Source organism: Bos grunniens, chromosome 27 (assembly GCF_055505025.1).
Source record: "Bos grunniens cultivar Pamir isolate PY7600 chromosome 27, Bosgru_T2T1.0, whole genome shotgun sequence".
NCBI classification, from domain to species: domain Eukaryota; kingdom Metazoa; phylum Chordata; class Mammalia; order Artiodactyla; family Bovidae; genus Bos; species Bos grunniens.
Window position 1 is genome coordinate 21,288,030 of NC_141191.1, and position 14,563 is coordinate 21,302,592.

Sequence of the window (14,563 nt, forward strand, 5' to 3'; positions counted from 1 at the left end):
ATACCCCTCATTCTCTGCTGCGTATACATCCTTTTAAGTCAGAACTAAAGCCGCCATCTGTGGTTCTAGTTCCAGACATACAGATATCCGATTAATCCCCATTCTCATCCATATGCTTTTCTTTACAAACACAACTGAAGCGCTCTTCTGTGGCTGCTGTAGTGTTTAGGGAACCCAGATGGTGTTGGTTAGGAAAATGAAGGTCACGTGTTTTCCTACCTATATCCGTTCCTTTTGCAGTTGAAAAGGGCAGACAGAAGAGTCCCCGAAGTCTGTGCATCCAGACCCAGACGTCCCCAGATGTGCTGTCCTCTGAAAAAGCACTTGAGTTGGCTCAGTATAAGAGCAAATGTACGAAGCAAAGTGGAATTATCCTGCAGCTCAAGCAGCTTCTTTCCCTGGGCAACACCAAGTTTGAGGCATTAACAGTTGTGGCTCAGCACCTGCTGTCTGAGGTAAGGACACAGACCCTCTGAACAGCCTTCTCACTAAGGCGGGGGCGGGGAGGGTGGACAGGATGTGCAATGCCCATGCTCCTGTCTTGGGAATATCTTTAAGTGAGTGATCAGTAAGATTGGGGCTTCCCAGGTGGCGCTGGTGAAGAACCTGCCTATTTGCAGGAGACATAAAGAGACTGGGGTTCAATCCTTCTCCAGGAAGACCCCCTGGAGAAGGGCATGGCAACCCACTCCGGTATTCTTGCCTGGAGAATCCCATGGACAGAGGAGCCTGGTGGGCTGCAGTCCCCGGGGTCGCAAAGAGTTGGACACGACTGAAGCAACTTAGTATGTAGCCACTTATGCTTTTGCCAACTCACCTGATACCTAGAGTCACTGTAGAGTCTAGATTTCTAGAAATCTGGGCTTGAAACATTTCTGAGCTCTTCTCTTTCTCCTCTGGAGTCTCTTAGCCCCACAACAATGGAAATATAATTGCCTGTTCAACTACTATAACCTCTAGACTATATTAGCACTGATGATAAAAAAATTCATCAGCCAATCTAAGAAAGAAACAGAACATTGTACTTGAGCCAAACTGAGGATTTTAACCTGGGAAGAGCTTCTCGGAAAGGTCTGAGAACTGTTCCACACCTTGCAAATCGTGTGCATTTTTTTTGAGACATCCTTGACAGTTCACACAATCCAGGTCTGCAAGAACAAAGTGGCAGGTCGTGTGAGCCCTCACAGGCTCTCAGGGAATGTTATCTTTGAGGAGTTGTCTTGCTGACGCTAGAATGGTGCTCTTTATAACGGCTGAGCAGGTATTTCTGCTGATGGGGGAGGTCTGGCCGATGCATAACGCAGATACGAATACACAGTGGAGGGAGAGAGAAGGCCAAAGGACCAAGAACATTTTATGTTCAAACTTGTCTTGCCATACAATAGGACTTTTGTTTCACAGCATTAACTTTTTTTTTCACTTCATGTTTTATCGAACTATGTGTAGCTTTCCATATCACGCAGTGAGCTTAATAGTTTGAAAATGAGAATGATTACGGGTCAAATTTTTGAGATAACTCTCAGGGTTGGTCCAAGGATTCTTCAGAATTTTCATCCATTCCTAAGATAGTGTGTGGTACAACAAACATGAAACAGATTTTCTTTGCTTACTGACTCTTCCCCTGATACGAGGATGTCAGTTCAGGAACTAGTTAAAATTCATCGAGAAAACCAAGTTTCTATGAACATACGCTACTGGCATAGCAACAGAAAGTTAATTATTTAAGGGGAAATACGGGGATGAGAATGTAACTTGAGCTCTCTAGGTATTTTTAAATCACTGTTTTAAAGACAAAGATACATGACATCTCAGGAGGAAACCTGGCTAGTTTGCCTGTTCTGTAGTTCAGTTCAATCCAACAAACCGGCACTTATTCTTAGGCTACTCTGATGTGATCGCCTGTCTGGGGCAGGGGAGGCAGAGGTGAATGAGACTTGTTCTGTGCCTTTGACAAGCTTCCAGGCTAGTAGACAGTTTAGATCAGTATTTTGTGAACATTTTACAGCTTTGTTCAAATCTCTCTCTCTCTTTTTTTAAAAATTTTTTTGAGGGACTTGCATGGTGGTCCAGTGGTTAAGACACTGCTTCCAATGCAGGGGGCATGGGTTCGATCCCTCGTCGGGGAACTAAGATCCCACAGTGTAGCCTATACACACACACACACACACACACACACATATATATTTATAGATATATCTCTCTACATATACTCTATGTGTGTGTGTGTGTGTGTATACGTACACATCTTTTTTTGAGATGGAGATGTAGACATTTATCTAGTTTTAAATTATAGTTGCATACAGTATTTTTCTGGTTTTTGGTGTGTGTCTAAATATTTATTTGCACAAATTTATCCCATTAGAGTTGTCCTTCAGGAACATTATGCCACTGATTTGAACAATAAAATGTTACACAAGTAGAATAATGTATATGGACCCACTAAAATGTAATATGAGTAATTAAGATGGGAAATTGCCTTTGTGGTAAATATGGAATGATTAGACACTGAGAACATATCTGTGTGTTTAATTTCTAAGTGTCCTTTAAAAAATTTAAAACAATGCTTTCAGGTATTTCATAAATACTCTTTTAAAAAAACAGCTTAGGCTTATATTCTGTATGTCTCTCTATCACTTGTCTTCCTGTGAGCTCAAAAGAGTAGATATTTTAGTCATTATTATAAGATTTGGGAACAGAGCTAAATTCTTTCTCAAGGCAACTTAGCAAGTCAGTAATAGGCACACACCAGAAGAAAAATCCTATTGTTTCCCTTCTGTGGTACCCATGGCATTTAGCTACTATAGTACTTCACGTATTTCTTATCATGCTGATAAAACCACTGTGGTATAATCAAGACATATGATAGTTTTCTCTTAGTGGGAGAAGAAACAGTTCTAAGAACTGAATAAACTGTTCAAAATTTGTATACATTGCAACCAGTGATGGGAGAGCATGAATTCTGATTTCTGGTTCTATGCACTTTTTACTTTACCGCTCAATATTTTATGCTATTAGACAAAACGTGTAAAATGTATAGGTTAAATTCTATTTCATCTAATGGAAATCTGTTATTGTTATTAGAATCTTGACTTAACAGTACCACATGATTTTGAGTTAAAACTCATCTATTTTCAGTACTTTTGTTTTTCTTTATTATGTAAGAAAGGAATTTGAGAGTTGGTTTATATAACCAAGTAAACTAAATTGGAAAGTACATAATTATTAAATGTAGGGAACAATTTGTCTATGTAGAGATAAGCCAGTTATTTACTTTACTATATCCAGCCTAACAACCCCACGTTCCACTCTTCTGGTTCCCTTGTCTTCCACATGAAAGCAATCAAGTCTGATGAGTTAGTTCTCATCCCGCTGTATTTCTCCCCTTCCTTCATCCTCTCTTTTCCATTTCTACCGATGCCAACCTTGTTCAAGCCCTGGATAAACTATCTGCTAGATTACGATAATAACTTGTTAACCAGTCTTCAGGCTTGCACTCTTTCCCCTATAATCCATCTCAAGCAATGCTAGTAGATTGATTTTTCCAAAGCACTCCTTCAGTGCCTCTCCATCATCTATATGGCTGATCTGCCCAATATGGTAACCACTAGCTTGAAGATACCATTGAGCATCCGAAGCATGTTATTGTTGTTCAGTTGCTAAATCATGTCTGACTCTTTGCAATCCCATGGACTGACTGCACCACGCCAGGCCCCTTTGTCCTCCACTATCTCCCGGAGTTTGCTCAAATTCATGTCCATTGAGTCAGTGATGCTATCTAACTATCTCATCCTCTGCTGCCCCCTTCTCCTCTTCCCCTCAATCTTTTCCCAGCATCAGGGTCTTTTCCAAAGAGTCAGCTCTTTGCATCAGGTGGCCAAAGTATGGAGCTTCAGCTTCAGCGTCAGTCCTTCCAATGAATACTCAGGGGTGATTTCTTTTAGGATTGACTGGTTTGGTCTTGTTTGATTTGAAGTGTAGCCTGGCTGAATTGAGATATCCAGTCAGTGTAAAATACACCTGGGTTTTGAAGACCATATGAAATATCTCACTAATAATTTTTCTATTGACTGTATGTTGAATTGATAATTTGGATATACTGAGTTAAATAAAATATATTGTCAAATTAGTTTAACTTTTAAACTTAAAAAATGTGGCTACTAGGAAATTAAAACTACCTCCATGGCTCACATACTTCTTTTGAATGACTCCAGTATGTAACAGGGAATATAAAATTCTCTCTATAATTTGGCAGAAGCTGCCCATTTCGGTCCTCCCCTCACTGCCTGTGTGCTCCAGCTATATAATCAGGAAGGTAGAGGAGAAACAGGAAGGGTTTAACATGTGTTGAGTATTTACTAAGAACCAGACATTCTCACTTATTAATAAGATCCTCTCCAAAAACACAAGTTGGAGATTATAAATAAGAAAATTGAGCCATAGAACTGTTAAGTAACTTGACTATCATCAGATAGCTCATAAGAGGAGGACCAGGACTTGAACCAAAGACTAGGTCACTGTGAACTCAGAATCCCCTATTTGGAATTCCCTGGTGGTCCTGTGGCTAAGACTCTGAGCTACCGATGCAGGGGGACTGGTATACTGAAGCTGAAGTTCCAGTACTTTGGCCACCTGATGCAAATGGTCAGGGAACTAGATCCTGTGTGCCTCAACTAAGACCCAGCACAGCCAAACAAATAAGTAGGTGTTTTTTTTTTTTTTTTTTTTAAAGAGAGAGAGAGACAAAGCCTTGTTCAAATCCTCTACAAACTTCCTCCCTTTTTCATCCTTTGTTTAATATCTTTAGTGGGTTACCACCCTTCTCCCCAGTACCTATGTGTTCAGATCTTTCTTGTAGTAGCAGCCCATTGCTACCTGGATTTACTTTACATGGATTTGTTATACAAATTGCAAAGTTAAAAATGCAAATTCAATGAATGAAGCCGTCCTGCTTTCTGCGCCCTGGTGAGCAAAGGCACAGGAGTGCCTGTGAGGTGGGCGACAGGAGTCTCCCTTCACCGGTGTCCTCGGTCCCTCTGTGCCCCACGTGGCACGCCCCTGCCGCGCTCCATGTGGTCCTAGCATTCGAAGATACTTTCCTCCCACATGACTTGGCCCCTAAACGCAAGCCAAACATTCTGTCAGTTGCTCAGCTGCAGAAGGACTAGGTCCAGTACCAGAGAAAACATTTCACTGGGTCAGGCACCCTGAGAGATGCTTTCATCCACAGCAGGGCGGACTCTGAGCTTCATGGCTCCCTGTGCTGTCTGTGAATTTCATCTTACCTCCAATTTTTTAAGGTCTAATGCCTTGTGACGCCATTGAATTTCTTAAAATTCAGCTCAAAGACACTCTTTTATGAAGACTTCCTGGTCCTTCTAGTTCTGTTTTTGTTGTTGTTGTTGTTGTTATTTGTTTTTTAATTAAAAAGTTTTTTCAATTGAACTATAATTGCTTTCCAATGTTGTGTTAGTTTGTGCTCTACACTGTGAATCAGCCATATGTATACATACATGCCCTTCCTCTTGAGCCCCTCATCCCACCCCTCTAGGTCATCACAGAGCACCATAGCTCTGTTTTATCTACTCTCTGGACTCTAGGAGCACGTACATTTCCCTGGCACACTCTACTTGCTGCTGTTGTTGTTCAGTCACAGTCATGTCTTGACTCTTTGCGACCTCCTGGACTGCAGCACACCAGGCCTCCCTCTCCCTCACTATCGCCTGGAGTTCACCCAAGTTCATGTCCGTTGACTCAGTGATACAGTCCAACCATCTCAGCCTCTGCCGCCCTCTTCCTTTACCTTCAATCATTCCCAGCGTGAGTCTTTTCCAATGAGTCGGCTGTTTGTATCACCATTTTGCAGCTGTTTTTACTTTTTAAGATAGGAAGCTCACTGAGAGCAGGATCTGGGTCTGCTGCTTTCTTAGGAAACCACCCAGCTGCCATGGCAGTGCCTCATGCATAATAGACACAGTGGTGCTAGTGGTAAAGAACCCGCCTGCCAATGCAGGAGACACAAGTTTGATCCCTGGGTCAGGAAGATCCCCTGGAGGAGGAAATAGCAACCCACTTCACTGTTTCTGCCTGGAGAGTCCCATGGACAGAGGAACCTGGCAGGCTACAGTCCATAGGGTCACACAGAGTGGAACACAGCTGAAGGGGCTTAGCAGGCAGGCATGTGTATCTGAATGAACAAAGAGGGAAATGAAGAGGGTGGAATCCCAGATGTAAGGTGAACTTATAAAGTCTTTACACAAATGTTCTTTGCTCTTTTCTAGCTCTTTATAATCAATCAGCAAATATTTACTGATTGCCTAATGTGTACAGGGCACTGTTAAAAATATCGTTGGGAAGGAAAGATACAACAAAGGGGGAAGTTAAGCATTTTTTTCCCCAAAATTTTTACTTAACCCTTTGGTTCTCTTATACCCATTATAGAAGTGATTGTTATATAGATAGATAGAGATCTGCATATACATATTTATCTTGTCATTGCTAAGTTTTTCTAAATAGTTTCGGAGCATTAAATTATATGTAAAAGTGGTTGGAATCCTAGAACTATCACTTATCCATCTGTTGCAAGACTATTTAATGACTATGACTTTACCACTTTGGTAATAGGCATCATTCATTAGATATCATCATCATTTCCCCTGGAGGAGGGCATGGCAACCCCCTCCAGTATTCTTGCCTGGAAAACCCCATGGACACGGAGCCTGGTGGGCCTCAGTCCATGTGGTCGCAGAGTCAGACACAACTTAGCAACTAAACAACTACAACAATCATTCATCACAGAGTAGAAGTTCTAATGCTTGTCTCATGAACCTGGTAGCCAATACCACACTTTCTGTTTCTCAAAGGACACACTGTTGTTAGTTTTAGTTTGTTCTGATTCTTGGTTTATCCTTGCATAGCTGTTAAGCGTTCTGTGCATACTGGCCAAGTGAAGGACAGTGTTGATGGCAGTAATCCCAATTTCTCCATAAAAGTTTCCAGGTACACCCCGCCGCCTGCCCCCAAACATCTAACCAGTATGCGGTGTGCCTCCGATATTTTTGAAAGTGGAATCTAACCCAAAGTGGCACCTAAACAAAGATGAATTTTGAATGACACTAGCGCTCTAAAAGTAAAAATGTCTGAGACCCAGAAAAGTGGACACAATTCATTGTGTAGTAGTGGGGATGGAGGAGGTCACAGAGAGCCTACGTCTGAGCCATCAGACCTGGCTCTTTGCTGCAAAGTCCCTTGTGCTGTTGACTGCTCCCAAGCTAGCACATTGAGGCTCACCAATGGGACGACAGCCAGAGACTAAGTGCCTGTGTCCCGGGGAATCCTAATTAAATTATGGTGAGTTCATTCCCCCTCCCCGCTTGGAGCACTTCATATCTGTAATGCATGAGCATAAAAGCATTTTTTTCCAACCAGATTCCCACCTCCCTCTCCACCCTCCCACCACATTGTGTGAAATTCTGCATATTACAATACAAAGACAATTAAATAATCTTGTTATCTGGACCATAAAGGTCTAAGACAGAAACACTGATATATGAGCAGCTAAACAAAAAGAAACAGGCAATCAATATCTAAGTGACAAAATGCATTTTGTCATCTACAAAGGGTAAATGTCTTAAAGGGCAAGCTCCCAGGAGAGTCAGACAGAAACGAACACTGAACATATGCTTATCATGATATGGGCACTGTGGTCGGCGTCTCATGTAGGATCAAAAGCCCTTTGTTTTTCCATTATCCAGTACCGTGGTCCCTCGTATGAGGTCATCTGCCTTGAATTACGGAGAAGGCAATGGCAGCCCATTCCAGTACTCTTGCCTGGAAAATCCCATGGACGGAGGAGCCTGGTAGGCTGCAGTCCATGGGGTCGCTAAGAGTCGGGCAGGACTGAGCGACTTCATTTTCACTTTTCGCTTTCATGCATTGGAGAAGGAAATGGCAACCCACTCCAGTGTTCTTGCCTGGAGAATCCCAGGGACGGGGGAGCCTAGTGGGCTTCCGTCTATGGGGTCACACAGAGTCAGACACGACTGAAGCGACTTAGCAACAGCAGCAGCCTTGAATTATGGGGCCTGGATGTTTTAGCTCTACATAGCCCCCAAGCTTTTTTCAGACATTGTTCCCATGTCTTCAACATTTTTCTTTATTTTCCCCAGCATCTGGAATGGTACTTCATTAATTGGTACTGAGTAATAACTTGCCAACCGATTCAGAAGGATAAATGTCCTGTCTAGGCATGTGGGGGAAGGCAGTGGTATCTATGATTGACTGTTAGTATTCCCTGAAGGCTTATAAGATGGGTCAATTACAGAAGACCAGGCATTCCAGCTTGTAGAGATGGGATGTACATGGCAAGCCCGGCTCAGAAGCAGAGTGGGTCGTCTAAACAGGAGCTGGGTGATTTGAGGTTCATGGATTTTTTTTTTTTTTTTTTTTTAGTGAAACAACTGAAGTGTTTACTAGGAAAAGAGTACATTTGGAGAGACACATGGGCAGGCTCAGAGAGTGAGCTGCCTCTGGAAGTTTATTCTTTATACACTCAATGGAGGGCTCTCATTGAGCAAGGATACTTATATGCACCAAGAATATGGGATGAAAATCTACTAATCCTCTGCAAAACAGTGTGGAGGAAGGCTTTCCATAGTTCAGGATGGGGTTGGCAAGGATCAGGATTAGAATGGAGGCAGTATTAATAGAAAATGCAATGGATTCAAGACACATTCAGAAGAAAGAACGGACTGACTTTGGTACAGCCCATTAAAGAAGAGTCTAAAATGACTTCATGAATTGTTCTGTTATTATCACTGGGATTGCCAGAGGTTGGAAGATACTGATGACTTCTGGGCATTGTTTTCTTAATGTGGACTATTTTTAAAGTTTTTATTGAATGTATTACAATATTGTTTCTGTTTTATGTTTTGGTGTTTTGGCTGAGAAGCATGTGGGATCTTAGCTTCCCAACCAGGGATTGAACGTGTACCCCCTACGTTGGAAAGCAAAGTCTTAAACCACTGGACCACCAGGGAGATCCCAGCTTCTGGGCATTGAGGCAGGTTGAGTGCAGTAGAGTTGGGGGAATGTCCATATGGGTACAGTCAACCCTTGGTATCTGCAAGGTTGGTTCCCGGACAGTCCTCCCCCCGTGCACACCCCAACAACAGATGCCAGAATCCATGGACACCCAGGTCCCTCATATAAAATGATGTAGTACAGCTGGTCCTCAGTACTCACAGGTTCCACATCAGCGATCCAACCAACCTTGGATTTCAACTACTTGCCCCCAAGGCCCCTTTAATAAGCAAAAAGATTGCCTGGTAGATACTTGTGATAGGATGTGAAAATTTTCACAAAATTATCCCTGGAAATTTTATACCAACTTAATTTTGTAGTATAGATATTTTTATTCATCTCCCCATTTCATCCAGCTTGATTTCCCTCAAACTTTGATTTCTACATCAGGAATCTCATTCAGTTCAGTTCAGTTCAGTTCAGTAGCTCAGTCGTGTCCGACTCTTTGCAACCCCATGAATCGCAGCACGCCAGGCCTCCCTGTCCATCACCAACTCCTGGAGTTCACTCAAACTCACATCCATTGAGTCGGTGATGCCATCCAGACATCTCATCCTCTGTCGTCCTCTTTTCCTCCTGCCCCCAATCCCTCCCAGCATCAGAGTCTTTTCCAATGAGTCAACTCTTCGCATGAGGTAGCCAAAGTACTGGAGTTTCAGCTTTAGCATCATTCCTTCCAAAGAACACCCAGGGCTGATCTCCTTCAGAATGGACTGGTTGGATCTCCTTGCAGTCCAAGGGACTCTCAAGAGTCTTCTCCAACACCACAGTTCAAAAGCATCAATTCTTCGATGCTCTGCTTTCTTCACAGTCCAACTCTCACATCCATACATGGCCACTGGAAAAACCGTAGCCTTGACTAGACGGACCTTTGTTGTTCACTAAAAAACCTTGGACTCATTGAATTGTGTTTTCAGAACAACCTAATACTGCATTTTAAAAATCAAGCGTTTAGAATACCATTAAGGCCAAAATGTACTTAAATTCCAGTCACCGTTAAATGTCCACAACAGCGCTAGTGTTTCGTTAACTTCCCTACCTTTTTAGTGAGAAACGACTACACAGTAAAAAAAAAAAAAAAAAAAATTCATAAAATAGATCTGATCGCCAGCTCTCAAATCAGCAGGTCACACTTCTTAAAATGCCAGTGGACCATGTTGTAAGCATTCAAGCTAATTTTTCTGGGAAAAGGCATTCATTTTACAATGTCACGTTAAATTCTAAGTCACAACACATGCCATTTGTCTCCTCTTTCATAACTCAGCACAAAGGTTTTGAAGAACACATTTCCTTTTTCTATTAGCAAGAATAATCATCTAATGACCTCAATTAGAGAGGGGAATAAAAAAGGCGCACACATCTGAAAATAACTCCATTATCCACTGCAGAGGAGCTTGGTTTTTCTTTCCACTGGACCAGCTGATATTTAAGTAAATGGCAATCGATCAGCCTAAGGTCTGGCTATGGTTTCTCATAAATGAAGGGCTGTGGCTTTAAGTAATCACAGGCTGCCGGTGCCAAAGGCAGAAGCTGCAGCATCAGCTCCTGGGAGGAGAGGCGTCCGAAGCACACACGCCAACCTGCAGGACGTGAGTAAGGCCGGGCAAGGACCAATGGCGCTCCTCCTGGCGGAGCTTTGAATGTAGACGGACCGGCCCGGTGGGTGGCGTGGCCACCTGTGCGCTTCTCGGCCGGCGCTGGGGGGTGGGGGGAGTTGGAGACTGAAGCTGGAAAATGGGCTGCTCCGGCAGCAAAATGTGCCTGTATCCTCCATGTGCGGCAACAAGGGTAATTCGGATTTGTTTCTAGCGGTTTTCTGGAAGAATGTCAGGAAGGCAGGCAGAGGTTGTCTGATCTTAGCAGGGGGAAATGCTCTGAATGACAAGCAACTCTTCCCCTGCAAAGGCCGGTCCCGTGATCTCGGTCCGCAGCGCGGACATCTAGCCTCGGCAAGGCGGCAGGAGCTGGGTCCTGGGCGGTCCCAGCGGGGGCATTTCCAGAGAGCTGTGAATTCTGCCTTCTCCTTCCTTAACGCGCCGGTGGGAGGGAGTCTGCCTGTTAAGAAACTGTATCTCATTGCCGTATTCGTACAAGGATGTGTGTCTGTGTGCTTGCTATGAGTTGCTGGTAACTTGAAAATTGTTCTTTTTTGCAAGACTGATCATTGCTTTTTTAATTTTTTTGGATTCTGAAAGAGCAACCTGGTTTTCTTTGACATGTTTCTCTAACATCTTAGAGAGCCGATCGGACATAGCATCATCCTTAGAAAATAATGTGGAGCAGAGTAAAATTAATTTCATTGTGTCTTTAAAGGGTTATTGTTATTATTATTTTGACCAGAGGTTTATAACAGACTTGTGTGTCTTCCTTTTAGAAGTAAAGTACTGTCCTCCTCCTAAGGAAAGTTTTGTATTTGCAAATATAGGACAAAGTGCACGAAGTACATATGTTTAGAACATTAAATATTTATCTTTCACTGATGAGGCCTTCATTGCCCTTGGAGGAGGAGAGTGCATTACGTCTGAAGTACAGTATGCATCAGCAGAAAGGTTCTGGGATTGGCAATGAAGCGTGGCTCAAAGTCAATATTTTTAAAACGGGCCATTCGGTGCAGAACCTGAGAAAATACAGACTTTTTGCAATGTGAATTTCCTTAACAACTAAGGGACATCTGTGTTTTTTTAACAACACAAACTGTTTAGCCTAAATGATTCATATCTTGGCTTCTCAATTTTGAGTCTCGTTTTCCTGGTGATAACGAGTGTGTGTGCTTTACTGAAAAGGGACCCTCTTGAAAACATTAGTAACTTGATGTGTGTTTTCCACAGCGGGAGGAAGCACTGAAACAAAACAAAACCCTATCTCAAGAACTTGTCAACCTCCGGGGAGAGCTAGGTAAGAGCTTTTGTTTTTTTTCTTTAATGTTCCAGGGTTGAGGGGGAAATCGGCCAAGTTGGTTTTCTTCTCTGCATGGTGCCTGGAGTCGCACCCTTGCTACGTTAGCCCCTCACTGTGGTGTCTGTGCAAACACTTCCTCCTATCCATGTTTCTGGTGAATCTTGGCAGCTCGACCTCAAGTTCACAGAATTCCGGGCACTGATCTGACTAAGCTGAGCAGAGTTTCTGATGACCAAACCATTTCTCTTCCTGGGAAGAGGGGCAGACTGGTTATTGTAATTGTGTGAATTCCTGTTAAATAATTCCATCAGGTTTTGTTTATTTTATTTTTTTTTCCTGAACCATTTCTCATGATAAAGAGTGGTGAGACAGTTCCTCTCCCATAGCAGTAATTGTATCACACTTCCTTGGGGGTGGTCTGTGAGGAGAGGGCATGATGTTGTTAGAAGGTACATCCTGGGCTAATCTTCCCATCGGACCCAGTTCCATGGGGCACCAGGTGCCTCTCAGGTCTGTGGTACTCGCTATCACCCGGGTGCCCCCATCCCCAGGCCGAACTGTCTTCTAGTTCTTTTCTGGAAGAGTCCTGGGTTCATGAGATAGAGGCAGTACTGCCTTTCCTTCCTGAGCCTGAGGGCTGGAGTGGGCTGACTGCCATGCGAGCCCCGTCCTCTGCAGCTCTAGACAGTCTGCTGGCGGCAGTCACTTCAGACTTTGCTGGAATCTTTCACTGAAAGACTGTATTCCTGGCCCTTTGCGGTTTTCCGTGTGTGTGTGTGTGTGTGTGTGTGTGTGTGTGTGTAGGTACGTGTATAAATAATGCAAAGGCAACAGCCAGCGATGAAAACGGCATTCGGTCTAGTTCCGGGAGAGATGGCTCCTTTTTCTGTGGACAGCATCAGAGTTTAAACAGCGTCAATATAATTTGCTGGCACTTAAACATACTTAAGTTCGCCCCCACCCTGCCTTCCCACCACACCCGGTCAAGGAGCAAGGAGCGGTGAACTTGGGGTGAAGCCTTGGCTCTGCATTCCTCTTCTCTTTTCACCTCCTGATGCAGAGCAGCGCCAGACCCCTGGCTTACCCTGATGCCTAGCCCGGGGCATCATTTTCTCCTGACCTTAGGAAGGAGGACTGTCTATGGAAGAGTAATTGTAAGACAGATGGGACTTCGGGACCCCAAAGACTTGAGAGTTCTAGGAAAACAGTTCAAGGAAACCACAGATAAGAAACAACCCAGCTCCCAGAGACGCTTGAGGCTCTCTGCCAGGTCACTGAATGTGACTGTTGCCCTTTTGATTATCCAGACGACCAACTTAACTTGCTTTTGTCTGTGCCTTAAATCATGTAATGGATATAGGGTCAGCAGATCAGGAAAGAGGCCTTTTGTGTGCATTTCAGGGTTCGCTCTAACCCAGTAGAGGTGGAGAGGAGCCTCCCTGGGGGTTCACGTTTCAGTGTCCTCCCACAAGACGAGGCAGACACACCAAGGGAACACTGTTCTCATTCAGTCAGTTTGAATGGGGGAATCCTCTTTTCACCTTTCAGTGGATGGCACGATTCCGTGATCCCAGTGGACCCAGGTACTCAGCACCTCCAGTTAGTCACTTAGCCCGACAGGAAGTAGCTGTGGCTGTTGGCACCCACTCTCCATCTGTGATAAGGACCCGGTGCCCGTGTGTGGCTTTCCTGCTGCTCTTGGAGGGTTGGGAGGTGTGGTTGGCCGGTCCATATCGTCCGGTCACCCAAGGCTGGCCTCTCAGGAAGTGTGGCAGTACTGCTGGTGAGTCAGATCGAACTGCTCAAGTACCAGTGCAGAGCGTCTGGGGGAGGGCTTTGCTTCCATGAGAGGAGGAGAGAGAAGCCTGTAATCTTCCTTCTGATGAAACAGTCCAGGACGACTGCTTTTGAGGCTGCCAGTTTAACTGAAGGTAGCATGAGTTGCAAGAGAAAGAAGTTAACGTAGCAAAGTTTACCGCTCAGTTTCAACATGTCAGTTCAGTGCAGTTCAGTCTCTCAGTCGTGTCTGACTCTTTGCAACCCCATGAATCGCAGCACGTCAGGCCTCCGTGTCCATCACCAACCGCTGGAGTCTACCCAAACCCATGTCCTTGAGTCGGTGATGCCATCCAACCATCTCATCCTCTGTCATCCCCTCCTCCTCCTGCCCTCAATCTTTCCCAACATCAGGGTCTTTTCAAATGAGTCACCTCTTTACATCAGGTGGCCAGAGTATTGGAGTTTCAGCTTCAGCATCAGTCCTTCCAAAGAACACTCAGGACTGATCTCCTGGTTGGATCTCCTTGCAGTCCAAGGGACTCTTAAGAGTCTTCTCCAACACCACAGTTCAAAAGCATCAGTTCTTCAGTGTTCAGCTTTCTTTACAGTCCAACTCTCACATCCATACACAACTACTGGAAAAACCATAGCCTTGACTAGACAGACCTTTGTTGGCAAAGTGATGTCTCTGCTTTTGAATATGCTGTCTAGGTTGGTCATAACTTTCCTTCCAAGGAGTAAGCGTCTTTTAATTTCATGGCTGCAGTCACCATCTGCAGTGATTTTGGAGCCCCCAGAAATAAAGTCT

At 44.0% G+C, this 14,563-nt stretch overlaps 1 protein-coding gene across 17 annotated transcripts in view; it reads left to right on the forward strand.

Annotated features, from left to right (window-relative positions):
* The window catches only part of MTUS1 (microtubule associated scaffold protein 1), a 188,100-nt gene that overhangs the window by 142,600 nt on the left and 30,937 nt on the right, over positions 1 to 14,563 (forward strand). For 13 of the 17 annotated variants that reach the window (XM_086380637.1, XM_086380633.1, XM_086380642.1 and 10 more), the window contains 2 exons: positions 241 to 455; positions 11,907 to 11,973. In XM_086380637.1, coding sequence (XP_086236763.1) covers positions 241 to 455; positions 11,907 to 11,973 — 282 coding nt within the window. Of the gene's footprint in view, positions 1 to 240; positions 456 to 10,626; positions 10,867 to 11,906; positions 11,974 to 14,563 lie in introns of those variants that run through there. The other 4 variants (XR_015156297.1, XR_015156296.1, XR_015156298.1 and 1 more) reach the window with 2 other exon arrangements.